The following is a 13,323-nucleotide window of genomic DNA, read 5'->3' as shown; positions in this document are numbered from 1 at the left end:
TGATAAAGAGCGCCGAGCCCCGAAGGGTCTGCCATTCTCCCGGGCCCCTCCCCCAGACCTCCGGGCCTCCCCGTGATTCGTTCTGATGGCGAGTTGTGCAATATATTGAGCATCGCCCCGACCACGAGTGATGGGAAACTTTCGCCCCTCTCCGTCCAGCATTTACTGATCACCATCAACCATACACCGACTCGGGGTCTTTGCAAATCACCTTTTATCCTATAAGGCAGGTACTGTTAACGCTGCTTTCCAGGTCCGGACCCCGAGGCCCAGCAACGTCAAGTCCCGCACCTGTGGTCACCGAGCCAACAACTAACGTCAAATCCCACTCCTGTCTGACCCTGAAACCCACCCTCTGTCTTCCGCTCTGGCTTCTTTCTTCCAGCATATTGGCGACCGTTGGGACGGAGTTTGACCTACGGACCCTGAGGGCAGTCCGAGTGCTGAGACCGCTCAAGCTGGTGTCTGGAATCCCAAGTGCGTGAGTTTCCAACCCTGGCAAGGGGTCTGCTCAGGGGGTCCCGGGAGTCCTCGGTTTCCCCTCCGCAGAGCATCTCAGAAGGGGCCCCCGAGTGCCTCCCAGCCTGTGTCAGGGCAACCTTCTCTTGGGGGAAGCTCCCCAAGGGACCCCCCACCGCCCGCCCGCCCCCAGGAACCTGGCAGCCGGTCTGGGTGAGCTTCTGAAAGCAAGCCAGGGGCCTCACCTAGAGCCACAGCACCCATTCATTTATTGAGCACCTGCTATCTGTCCGGAGTCGTGTTGATGTTAGCTCAGTCAGTACTCACAGCTCTCCGCAGTTGGGCCTCGGCAACATCTCCGTTTGACAGGTGGGGAAACTGAGGCTCAGAGCGGCCGAACCGTTGGAGCAGTGTCACGTGGCTGAGAATGGCGGGACTGGGGCTTAGCAAGTGTGGCCCCAAGCCTGGCCAGTAATGCTGGTGGCAGTGGCGGTCACCACGTATCGAGCGCCCGCTGCCTACTGGACGCTAGGGACAGAACTTTCCATGCATTGAATGTCTTACTTTGTCTTCACAGTCACCCAGTGAACCCATTTGACAGGTGACAAGGCTGAGGCTCAGGTTAAGTTATGCACCTGAGCTCTGACAGCTTGACGGTGATGAGCTCCAAAGTCCATAGGCATCTGGTGCTGCTTTCTCCTTCTCTCAGGGTGCTTCCATTCCCCCCCCTTTGGGGACAGCTGCAGTATTCAGGGTCAGAAGGAGGTTCAGCTGCAAAAAAAAAAAAACAAAAAAAAAAACAAAAAACCAGGGCCGACCTTTTTTCTGTCCCACTGCCTCAGTTCGTCCTACCGCTAATAATTTGTTGTGTGCCAGGCGCTGCTCTCAGTAGCTGCCATTTTTCAAATTCGTTTGTCCTCACCACAAGCCCGTGAGGTAGCTTCTCTCATTAGCACCCTCTCCCACCTCCTTGGCTCTTTCCGTCGGGTTCGTTGCCACCCAGATTTAAAGGGTAAGGTCTCCCCGATGACCACCAGCAGGGCCTTTTCGTGGAAAGAAGGCACGTCTACTGAAGCATCTGCAGGATTCCAGGAGCTGCCTGCATTGCATTGAGTCAGGGATCATCCCCAAGCTAATGCTAATAAGGGTTTCTATTAATCACCACCTACGATGGTGCTTTGGCAGCTAGGAGCTCCCTCCTTCAATCCTGAGAGGGCGGTGCTCTCCCAGTCCCCGTTTACAGATGGAGAGACCAAGGTTCAGGACGGTGACCTGCCTTGGTGAAGGTCACACGGCTGGGGTAGTTGACGAGGTCGGGGCCCCTCGATGCAGGCTTAGCGAGGTGCTCAGATGGGCCCTGCCTTATCTGGAGGGGGCTGTCAGGAGAGAGAGAATGAGGACAGCGGGCTGGAACGGGAAAGATGCCCAGCAAGGACGCAGTCTCGGCCTGATCTCGTGGAGAGCTCTAGACTGTGAGTAGCCCCCTAGGTATCCTCCAACCTGAGGCGAAGAGACTGCTTGCTGGCCTTCTGTACCTCTCTGGTCACTTGCTGGGGGTGGGAGGCGGGGAGGCAGCAGCCGCCTGGGTGAGGCCGCTGTTGATAACCGAGTTGTACAAAGAGGAGGGGCAGCTGGGAGCCCCTAGCGGCTGGCAGGTGGGTGCAGGGTATCTGGCCCGGGGACTGACGCCACCCAGTGTTCGGAGCCTTACCCACCCTGCCAGGCGGGTGGAAGAACATCGCTCTTCCATTTCGGACCCCCGTGGTTTCCCCCCACCAGGAGGGGCTAATCATGAGCCACGCGGAGTTCTGCTAATCAAGAAGCAAGGCCTCAGGCTTTTTGTTCGGACCCTCGTTTTCACCGTAGACTTCCCTGACCGCACGGTGGCCGCAAACCTAGGATCTGACGTCCCTCAGGCCTGGGCTTAAACCCTGGCTCTGTTATTGCTAATGCCCTGGGATGAAATCACCTCTCTCGGTCTCGCTTCCCACCTCTGCGAAATGGGGCTACGTGTGCGCCCACATCAAGGGCTGGGGGTACAAGCCGGTGAAATCATGTCTGGTTTCCCCGGGACCGGAACTAGGACATTGATTGCTTTCCCGAGTAGAGGTGGGGCTAACCTAACTGGAGTCTTTGCATGAATTAGGAAAAGACGCCCCCTCTCGGTGGGAAGAATTAAGAAAAGGCTCCCCTCTCTGGGTGAAGGCCGCCCTACACTTAGGAGGACGGCTCCGAAAGCAACCAGTTTCCACGCCTGTCTTGCCTAAAAGGTCATCAGATGACACAGCATATGTCAAATACTTCAAAAATACTTTAAAGCAAAAAGTGCCCTCACACACCGGGAGGGATTGTTCCCATTGTATAACGAACAGCCTTGTTACCCCGCCCTCAGCTTCGCGTGTGCTCGGGGTGCCTGGGGTTTGGGGCGCTCGCTCACGGAGCTGTGGGGCTCTCTCTGTGTCTCCCCAGGTTTACAAGTCGTCCTGAAGTCAATCATGAAGGCAATGATCCCCCTGCTGCAGATTGGCCTCCTCCTGTTTTTTGCAATTCTTATTTTTGCAATCATAGGGTTAGAATTTTATATGGGAAAATTTCATACCACCTGCTTTGAAGAGGGGACAGGTAGGTCCAAGCAGCATGATGTTACTTTCCCAAGCTTCCTCCCTTGGGGACGAGCTCCCGGAAGGGAGATGCAGGGTTTTGCTTCTTTCTCCGGGCAGCTGGGAGAGCTTGCTTCTGAAGTTCTGCAGGCAGAGCGAGGGGCGGGGGGTGAAATAGCCCTCGAGGTCTCGGTAGTTCTAGGGCCTTGCGTTGGGGTCCCCGGATGACGTTCCCCCACTGTCTACACACACGGGGACCCGGTAGCTCCCAGATACATTCTCAGTGCTGTTTCCTGCTCTCCAAACCCTTTTGCTCCCTGAAGCCCAAGTACCAAACGGAATCGGATAAGGAGAGAAGCCTGTATGTCAGTTTGGGCGCCACTGGCCATCTTGGTGCAGACGGGCCCATCGGCAGGGCTGGTCACGGGGCGAGGGGACCACGAATTCATGGGGTGGACAGAGAGGACGGTGACGCCGAGGGGGAGTCCCTATGAGAAAAGAAAGAGGCTTCAGGCCTGTCTTGCTGGGTGGGCAGAGGGATCTGGCCGGGAGTGGCTTCCCACGGGCCATCTCCTCCTGGTGACCCCCAAGAGGCAGAGCCCTGGCCCCAGGCCGCCCCACGGGGGACGGAAAATGTGTATTCAAGATGTGCTTTCTTCTTCCTCCTTTTTCTCTTGCTTCTCCTGACTCCTTCTCTCCTGGGCTTGTGAATTTGCTCAATATGGGATGTCCTAATTATTTCTTTCCCCGATGAAGAAGGTGTTAATTGAGGCAGAGCTATTTCTGCGCCTGGCCTCGTCACCCCGGGCGGAAATGCAGGAGGGAGAGATACAGGGCAGGGCCCCTCGGAAAAGTCAGCCAAGAGCAGAGAAACCAGGACTCCTGGATCCTAAGTGTTGAGGTTTTATTGGTTTTCTTTCTTCCTTCCTTCCTTCCTTCCTTTCTTTCTTTCTTTCTTTCTTTCTTTCTTTCTTTCTTTCTTTCTTTCTTTCCCTTCCTTCCTTCCTTCCTTCCTTCCTTCCTTCCTTCCTTTTTCTCTCCAGCCAAGCAGACACAACTGGCTCGGGCCTAGGTGGGGTTGTGAGGGGGCAGATGTGGGTGGGGCAGCTGCGGGGTGGGTAGGAAGCCCCGATTTAGGAGGATAACTGAAAAGCTCGCGATTAAAAATATAAGGCGTGTGAGTAAGAGACCAATATAGACAGACACCCAGGCAGCAGGTTAATTTTAAAATATATTTATAACCAAATTCCTCAGACTCTCCGGACGGTTGCTTTTCTAGAAGCAGCCCTCAGAGTGTTTCGTGATGGGGGGCAGGGGGAGGGGGGACGGAAGGCTGGGTGGGGGGGTGGGAACGAAATCAAGAGCACCACGATGCAAACTTGCTAAAGAGAGTCAGGTTTCCAGCTGCACTCTTTTGTCATCGGGAACCCGGTTCCTGCACGCCCAGAACTGTGCTCCGCACTCAGGGAAATGCAAAGGTAAAGTGGAGGGCTTCCTGATTTCCAACAGCTTCCAGACAAGTCTCCTCGTCTGCCACCAGCTCGTAGCAGTGAAGCCCGATGCGTGCTCTTATCTCCCCCTCCCCCGGCAAATATGAACGAACCTTCCAGAGCCATTGAAGGGAAGGCGGGACCGGCGTTCACTGGCTGACGCAGGGGGCTGCACGGGGGTGGGAACTGAGCCCGATGTGGTCGCAGGGTGGAGACAGAGAAGGTTCTGGACAGAGGCGGCCTTCCCAACCAACAGCGGTTCTCGTCTGCTATAGGAACCCGTGCATTTCCCCTCTCCCTGCTCTTAGCCTTTTGTTCAGAAGATTTTGCCTTCCAACCTATATTAAATCGCAGCCCCTGTCCCAAGTGCAGCGTGAATGAGGGAGGCATGTCCAGCCAGTTAAACGAGTGGCCAGTGTGGTCAGTGCTTCTCAAGCACTGAGTGTGTCACTTCCCAGGGTGGCAGGTGTCTCTTTGCATGACCTTCAACTGGAGTTTCAAAGGCCAATAAAATTCACACATTCCATCGTTTATTTCTCTCTGCTGCGTGCTGAGTGGAGGTTGGCATTCGTGCCCGTAGCACATACATTGAGATACATTTTTGTTTGGTGGAGAGCTTGAGTTTGCACACTGGGCTGCTTTCCTGGCGGACAATGTCGCTCTCTGAAATCCTTCAAAAGTGCGACTCACTGAACAGGACCCTCTCGTACCTGCTGCTCTGGTCCAGTGGGGACACACCCAGGTCATTCTGTGCTCCTGTGTGCTCCTGGGGTCTCGCCCTCAATCCCTTGGAATTCAGACCCCACCTCGGGCGCCCAGCCCAACCTCGCCACGAAGCTGTCGTTGGTTGTCTGCGAAAGCAGCATCTGTTGGCAAGTGCCTCTTTCCTTGTGGCATTTTTACAATCTGCCTCTTGCCGTTTGGGGAGAAAACTTAGCGCCTGTGCCTAAGGGTAAGTAAGTACCATGTGTACTGGCCTCCCTCGCCCCCAGAACAACTCCCTGTGCCTAGTACATCTCAAGAAAAAAAAGAAAGAAGAAGAAGGAAGAGAAAAGAGGAGAGAAGAGAAAAGGAAATGGAAAAAAATCAGGCTACAGGATAACAGCATAACACGACGGACATATTTGTCCTAATGGAAGTCTGGAGGACACAGCACCCAACCACGGCACAAAGCACACAGCATATTCACCAAAACTGGCTGTATTTGGGAACATAGAGCACATCTCAACAGATTTTGAAGGACTGAATTATACAAAACATATCCTCTGACCACAGTGTAATTAAGCTGGAAATTGGCAACAAAAGGATAACTCAGAAAGTGTTTGGAAATCAAGAGACCTGCTTCTTGTTTGTGGATGACATGATAGGATATCTGAGATTTGCTTTAAAAAAAATATTCTAGTGGCAAGGCAAAGTGTGGGGAGCAGATACGGATGAAGCAAGATTAACCCTGAGTTGATAAGTGTTAAAGTTGATGATAGGTACATGGGGATTCATTACACTATTCTATTTTTATATATCTGACTTAAAAAAAGAAGTATCTTGGCTCTCTATGGGTCAAAGAATATTTTACTTGCGCAATAATGACAATAATGCATGACAGATTTTGTGGGATGCAGCTAAAGCTGCGCTCAGAGGGCAATTTGTAGCCTTAAAGAAAGGGAATGCATCGCAAAAGTTTGGGAAATGCACAGGAAAAGTAATAAAGCTTAGAGAAGCAATTCCTAAAACAGACACCAATGACTAGATCAGCAAAGCCAAACTTTAAAAAAAAAAAAACATTGATAAATTCATTCCAGTAGTCTTTGTTTTTGCAACAGCATTGAATCTTTACAGCCCCTATTTCTCAGAGTTGATTTTCCCAGCCCCTTCCCCTGATTTTTCTCCTCTTCTCTTTCATAGATGACATTCAGGGTGAGTCTCCGGCTCCGTGTGGGACAGAGGAACCCGCCCGCACCTGCCCCAATGGGACCAAATGTCAGCCCTACTGGGAAGGGCCCAACAATGGGATCACTCAGTTCGACAACATCCTATTTGCAGTGCTGACTGTTTTCCAGTGCATCACCATGGAAGGGTGGACTGACCTCCTCTACAACGTAAGTGATGCAAATTTGGGGGCAGGTGGCCCTCCTGGACCAGCCAATTCCTGAGGCTGCATTGGAGGGACTCTGAACCAGAGAGGGAGGGGAGGTGCAGGTGCCCAGAACTTTTAAGTAGAGGAGGCCCCTCAGGACATGGAAATCTGGAAGGCAGACCGATGCTGAATAAGTTTTCGCTGTGCAAGTGTTTAAATATAATTTTAGATTTATTAATATGTAAAGCTTGTGCGATTCAAAAACCAACATGGATAAAAAAGTAATATCCTTGGATCTATACAAAGGGGCTCTGTGCTGGGACCTTCGCTGGCCCTCTGCCAGCCATGCTCCTCCCTGTGGGGTGAGGCATCCCCGGGGCTCAGGGGACATGTCTACCAGGAACTGGCACCACTTACCCCACTTTCTAGACCCCACTCTTGGATCATCTGGGATTCTGGAATTTTCTGATTCCAAGGACTTGCAATGAGATTCTCCCGTGGGTCTGTTGTCCAACGGCGCCACATGTTCTGGAAGCATCTGTTGGCACAAATGTGGCTGGAGCTTAGACTAATGCAAGCAGAAGTACCCATGCATCTATGCATGAAGCCCCCTTCCCCTGGGCCAGACAGAGCCGTGCGTGGCCAGGGAGCAAGGCTGGCTTTGCTCACGTCGTGATCCAGTGCAGACATCTAGGTTCTAAATTGACCTTCCTGGTGCTTCTGAAAGTATGTTTACAAAGGAGAGGCATAGAGCATATTTTATTTAGGAGCTTTTAAATATTTACAAGAGTATATGGGCCTCCGTCAGTACTCTTGTCCAAAATCTTGAAAATGTTAGAGACACATCCAAGGAGATGTATGCTCCTGTTGCCTATCCCCCCACGATGTGCAACCCCTTTACTTCCCTGGTATATGCTTTCAGTGTTATTTATGCAACTGTAAGTGTCATCGAATCCATATTCTCCTCCCTCTTTCTTACTCCAAAGTGTAGCGTTCTATACGCGCTGTTGTGTTCTGTGATGCCCCCCCCCCCCCCCCCCGTAACAACATATCCTGGAGATCTTTCTTTCTTTTATTTAATCGCTTCCCCAGAGACAAATGTTTCAATGGTTTCCCCGCCCTCTGACATTGAGCTCCGTGCTGCCCTGAGCTCTGCAACATGCATGTCTTTTCACCCTTGTGCAGATACAGCTGGGGTTGGTGGCGTCCATTCCCGGAAGTGGGATCACTGGGTCAACGGCTACAGTGCACTTGTAATTTTGATACTTGGAGGTGCAGGTTTTAGAGGCCCCTCCGCTGTAAACAGAGCACACCTTCCTCTCACCCTCCTGTGCAGGTGAGAGCCCCCCCCCGCCCCAGGCCAGTCGCCTGTCAGCAGCTGGAGATGTGTGGAGTCAGAGATTCAGGATCAAACACGAGGATGCCACGGGTGTAGCCACCCCACGGGGCATCCTGGGGCTGCTCCGCACACATCCCTCTGTTGACTCACAGAAGCGTCCTCTCCACCTGCCCTAAGTGCCGAAATTGCCAGTTAAGGTTCTGCCCATAGGAGTCCTGGCTTGGCCTGCTGGGGAAGCAATACCAGAAGGCTTCCTCCTGCGTACAGGGTTCCTGAACTCTCCTCTTGGTCCCAGTTCATGTTTCTTAAGGAAGTTTCCCTTTGGCGGGTGGAGGGAGATTTACAGGAACCCATCCTTCTGATCAGTGGCTCCTTTTAGGGTGGGGTGGAGAGTGCCGCCTGGGACAGGATTGCACAAGTGCCGTGGACAGTTGTGCGTGTCACACACTGCTCATGCCACCACATCACAGGCGTGTAATGTCTCCACAAATGTCTACCACGATTCTAGTTTTCGACAAAAGTAAAGGATGTAGGAAAGACACACGGTGTTCTAATTTGTATGAAGACCTTGCCTGAGCACAGCCTCCGTAAGTCTCTCTCTTGGGCCTCACTGGCAAACACCCTGGACAGAAGGTTACAACCAATTTGCAAAAGCTTGTGGGGGGGGGCTTTTATGGGGCTCTAGGTCTTTGCTTTGCAAGCATGGTGAGAGAGGGGGGGCTTCAGGGGAAATGAACCCTCCTGGAAGTGAAACAGCTGGGAGCCAGGAAGGTTAAGGGAAGCCGGGCAGAGAAAGGGACTGGGGAGCAGAAGCTAAGAAACTTGTGAACACGGGCAAGGGTTTGTGTCGTGGGGTCAGGCGTCCGGAGAAGACGTCCAGAGTTTCAGGGGAAGACACTGGGGATGTGCTTAGTGGTGGGAGGAGAAGTGTGAGCGCGACCACAGATTTCCAGAAGATTCTCTAGTCCCAAGCACCATCGTTGGAAGGGATGTTTGTCCTGGAAGCTTAGAGCTGAGCTGCCTTGGGGAAGCGGTGAGAGCACAGAGTCAGAGGCACCAGACTGCCTGGGTTCCCATCCTGGCTCCCCCCGCCTTTCCTTGCTGTGCAACCTTGGGCAAGTCACTTGGCCTCCCTGTGCCTCACTTCCCCGTGTGCAGTATGAACAGAAGCACAGTCCTACCTCACAGGGAAGGAGGACTGGGCGAGGTGGGCGCCTGTGAAGTGCTTACAACCATGCCTGGTCTGCGTAGGCCGAACCCTCCCCACCGGTGGACACTCCTTTCAGAAACATTTTCAGAATTTTACCCCGTAAAAAACTCCAGCAGCACGTGAGGGAGAGGAGTGAGCTGTGGGGTCCCACTTTATTCCCCACCCTCACCCCACTGGTAGCTGCCACTAACTCAGAGTAGCCTTCTAGAACTTTCCATGCGCTTCCATCCCGCTGTCGTAGAAACCCCAGCAGTGATCTGGTACCACAAAGTGGTGACTGAAACAACAGACGTTCATTGTCTTGCGGTCTGGGTGCCAGAAATCCCACATCGAGGCCTAGGCAGGGCCAGGCTCCCTCCGAAGGCTGTAGGGGAGGATCCTTCTTGGCCTCTTCCAGCTTCTAGTAGCTGCCAACGGCCCTTGGCATCCCATACAGCCACCAGAGCCCCTCGTCGCCAGAGGCAGGGACTAAGGTGGCTGTCGTTGAGTTTCTGCTGGTGAGGACAGAGCAGTTGATTTTTCCAGGTTCATCTGGGCTCTCCTTTTACGTGCCGCCTTCGGCCAGCCCTGCCCAGCCCTAGGACACCCCCCTCAGTCCATCCAGCCACAGGCGGCCACAGTGTCTGGAATCTTTGTCCTCTGTTGTTGTACTAGAGCTGAGGCCCCGTGGGGAGACAGTCCAGACGCACATGCTCCAAGCGTCTTAGGATCGATGGGCGCAGATGCCGAGGGGACGTTGCCTGCCTGGGTGGGCAGTCCCAATAGCTCGTTTCTTTTCTCGGTGTCCTTGAAATCCAGCCGTGTGTTCAGTAACTGTTGAGCACCTACTGTGCGCTGGGAAACGGGCAGGTGACTGGGGACCCACCATAAGAAGACAAAAATCTCCCCACTCTCGTAAGGGAGACAGACACAAGCAAACACAACAGATAAGGAGCTGGTCCTAAAGTGGGAGGTGGACAGCAAACGAAGGCAGAAGGCGGGCCATGGCGACCTGCCCTATGAGGACGGAAGCAGCACAAGAGGAAGGCGGGGCTGGTCTAGGTCAGGCAGTCAGGGAGGGCTCCTCAGAGGAAGGGACACGTCCGCAAAGAAGCAGGGCACCAGGCAGCTGTTTGTGGGAGAGCATTCGCGGCAGGGGGAACAGCAGCTGCTGACCTACACGGCGTGTTCGGCCCTCCTCCAGGTTTCCCCAACGACGACTGGTTTCTTTTCTTTGCCGCGTGGCTTCCTGGTTAAAGCGCCTTTCAGAAAAAGCCTAACCTCCACTAATCAGCAGTGCTGACAAAGGTTTATATCGGGATGTGCATCTCAGCGCTACTTACAAAAATAGAACAGAGCTGGAAGCAAGCGGTTAAGTGCCGTATGGTCCCTTTGTATGAGGGAATATTACGCCGTCATTAAAAAGCATCTGTTGGGAGAATATTTAAGGATGCAGGGAAATGCTCACTGTCTAATGATGAGTAGGGAGGAATTGATTTTCTTTAAAAAAATTTTTTTAACATTTATTCATTTTTGAAAGGCAGAGAGAGACAGAGCGTGAACGGGGAAAGGGGCAGAGAGAGAGGGAGACACAGAATCCGAAGCGGGCTCCAGGCTCCGAGCCGTCAGCCCAGAGCCCGACGCGGGGCTCGAACTCACGGACCGCGAGATCAAAGACCTGAGCCGAAGTCGGCCGCTTAACCCACTGAGCCACCCAGGCGCCCCGGGGAAGTCGATTTTCTGGAAAGCATACAGGCGGTGCGCCTGGGTGGCTCAGCCGGTTAAGCAGCTGACCTGATTTCGGCTCAGGTCGTGATCTCACAGTTTGCGAGTTTGAGCCCCGAGCCGGGCTCTGCGCTGACAGCGTGAAGCCTGTTTAGGACTCTCTGTCTCCCGCTCTCTCTGCCCCTCCCCTACTCGCACGTGCTCTCTCTCAGAAATAAATAAAACGTTGTTTAAAAAAAGAATTGGGGCGCCTGGGTGGCGCAGTCGGTTAAGCGTCCGACTTCAGCCAGGTCACGATCTCGCGGTCCGTGAGTTCGAGCCCCGCGTCGGGCTCTGTGCTGATGGCTCAGAGCCTGGAGCCTGTTTCCGATTCTGTGTCTCCCTCTCTCTCTGCCCCTCCCCCGTTCATGCTCTGTCTCTCTCTGTCCCAAAAATAAATAAACGTTGAAAAAAATAAAAAATAAAAAAAAAATAAAAAAAGAATCAAGGTGAGGTAAACCTTATGTCTTAGCTCAGGCTACCGTTACAAAACAGCACAGAGCAGGTGGCTTGAACAACGGAAGTTTATTTTCTCACAATTCTGAAGACGGGAAGTCTGAGACCAGGGTGCTCTGAGCTCAAGCGTGTGCGTTTGAAAATAGAAGTTAGGAAGAAGAGACTGGAAAACACTACCAAGATGGCCTCTAGGATTCAGGAATCGGCATTTGCCCGATACTTCTCCGTATCACCAAATTTTTCTGCAGAGATCACAATTTCCTTTACAATCGGGAAAAAAAAAATATTTAAACTTGTCTTGTTATCTATTTAGGAGGGGGGAAAAAGATTATACCAGGAAACAGGGAGGAAGAGGGACATGAACATTTTCCCAGTGTGCCCATGGTACGTTGGGTGCTCTTTTCTTACTAATGTGTCCAGAGAGAGCCCGCACCGAAGGGCTGATTGACATAGCAATGACAAATGGTCGTTTTTACTTTATTATTTTTTAAGCAGGCTTCATCCCCACCATGGAGCCCAACGCGGGGCTTGAACTCATGACCCTGAGATCAAGACCTGAGCTGAGATCGAGAGTTGGACGCTTAACTTAGTCTCCCCACTAATTAGAGGGTGGGCTAGACTTAGTAACTTGCTTCCAAAGAATAGAGTAGCAAAGCGGGAGATGTTGTCATTTTAGAGTGGGGAGACCCCACCTTAAGTCAACACCCCCAGGGAATATGTAATCGTGTGGCCCTTGATTGACGTGAGGGGCAGGGACCCCATGGGCCGTCTTCCCCAAGACTCACAACCCCTGCGTAATCATGAGCAAAACATCGGACAAACCCAGAATGGAGGGCATCCTGCAGGATACCTGGCCTGTCCTTTTCCAGACCGTCAAGGTCACGATCAACAAGGAAAGACTGAGAAACCGTCACAGACCAGAGGGGCCGAAGGAGATGTGATTGCTAGATGCAGCGCGGGGAACTGCAAGGGGAACAGAAAGGGGACATCGATGGGAAAACCGATGAAATCCAAATAAAGTCAGGAGTTTGGTTTATGAATAACATGAGAAGGAGAGGTTACCGTCCCCCCCCCCCCGAATTACAAATGAGAGTCGGAGGTTGAGAGCATGGCCTGTGGTTGCCAGCCAGGGACGTGGTGGGACCAGGTGCCCTGATCCGGTCTGGGAAATAGATATGGGGGAAGGGAGAGACGGAGGGAGAGAGAGAGAGAGAGCAGTTTAATTTTTAACGGAGTAATTTCTTAAAGCTGTCTAAAATCCAGAGCAGGGGCGCCTGGTGGGGGGGGGGGGCGGTGCTCAGTCGGTTAAGCAGAGCCTGATGGCACAAAGCCTGCTTGGGATTCTCTCTCTCCCTCTTCCTCTGCCCCTCCCCCACTCATGTACTCAGGCTCTCTCACTCTCGCTTTCTCTCTCTCTCAACGTAAATAAAACATTAAAACTTAAAAAATAAAGTTTGGGGCAGAAAAGATAGAAATCAGGAGCAAAAGAGCCCCCCTCAGAGATTTTTTTTTTTTTTGTATTTTGTTTTAAGGTTTTTTTTTTTTTTTTTGATGTCTTATTTTTTATTTTTTGAGGACAGAGAGAGACAGCACGAGCAGGGGAGGGGCAGAGAGAGAGAGGGAGACCCAGAATCCCAAGCAGGCTCCAGGCTCCGAGCTGTCGCCACAGAGCCCCACGCGGGGCTCGAACCCACAAATGCGAGATCATGACCTGAGTGGAAGTCGGACGCTCGACCGACTGAGCCACCCGGGTGCGCCCGTTTTTGGCTTTATTGAGATACAAGTTTGAGAGATCCAGGATAATGATTTGACGGACGCATGTTGCACAACGATTAGTTAACATCTGTCACCTGATACGGTGACCAGAAATTGGTCTTTTCCCGCTTGTGATGGTGGAGGCTTGGGGAAGCTCAGGAGGGCTCTGCTGGGCCAGAGCAGCCTCGAAGCAGTGT

The 13,323-nt window shown here is 52.5% G+C and overlaps 1 protein-coding gene across 3 annotated transcripts in view; it reads left to right on the top strand.

The window, feature by feature from the left end:
• Window positions 1-13,323, top strand: part of CACNA1A (calcium voltage-gated channel subunit alpha1 A) — a 211,479-nt gene that overhangs the window by 93,373 nt on the left and 104,783 nt on the right. For all 3 annotated transcript variants that reach the window (XM_047094938.1, XM_047094939.1, XM_047094940.1), the window contains exons 4-6: window positions 386-477; window positions 2,929-3,081; window positions 6,452-6,645. In XM_047094938.1, the coding sequence (XP_046950894.1) occupies window positions 386-477; window positions 2,929-3,081; window positions 6,452-6,645 (439 nt within the window). The remainder of the gene's footprint in view (window positions 1-385; window positions 478-2,928; window positions 3,082-6,451; window positions 6,646-13,323) is intronic.

Source organism: Lynx rufus, unplaced genomic scaffold, assembly GCF_022079265.1.
Source record: "Lynx rufus isolate CCGP_SWC_20201006 ecotype Redwood Valley unplaced genomic scaffold, mLynRuf1.p SCAF_4, whole genome shotgun sequence".
Lineage (NCBI taxonomy): Eukaryota > Metazoa > Chordata > Mammalia > Carnivora > Felidae > Lynx > Lynx rufus.
This window is presented reverse-complemented; position numbering and strand designations above follow the sequence as displayed.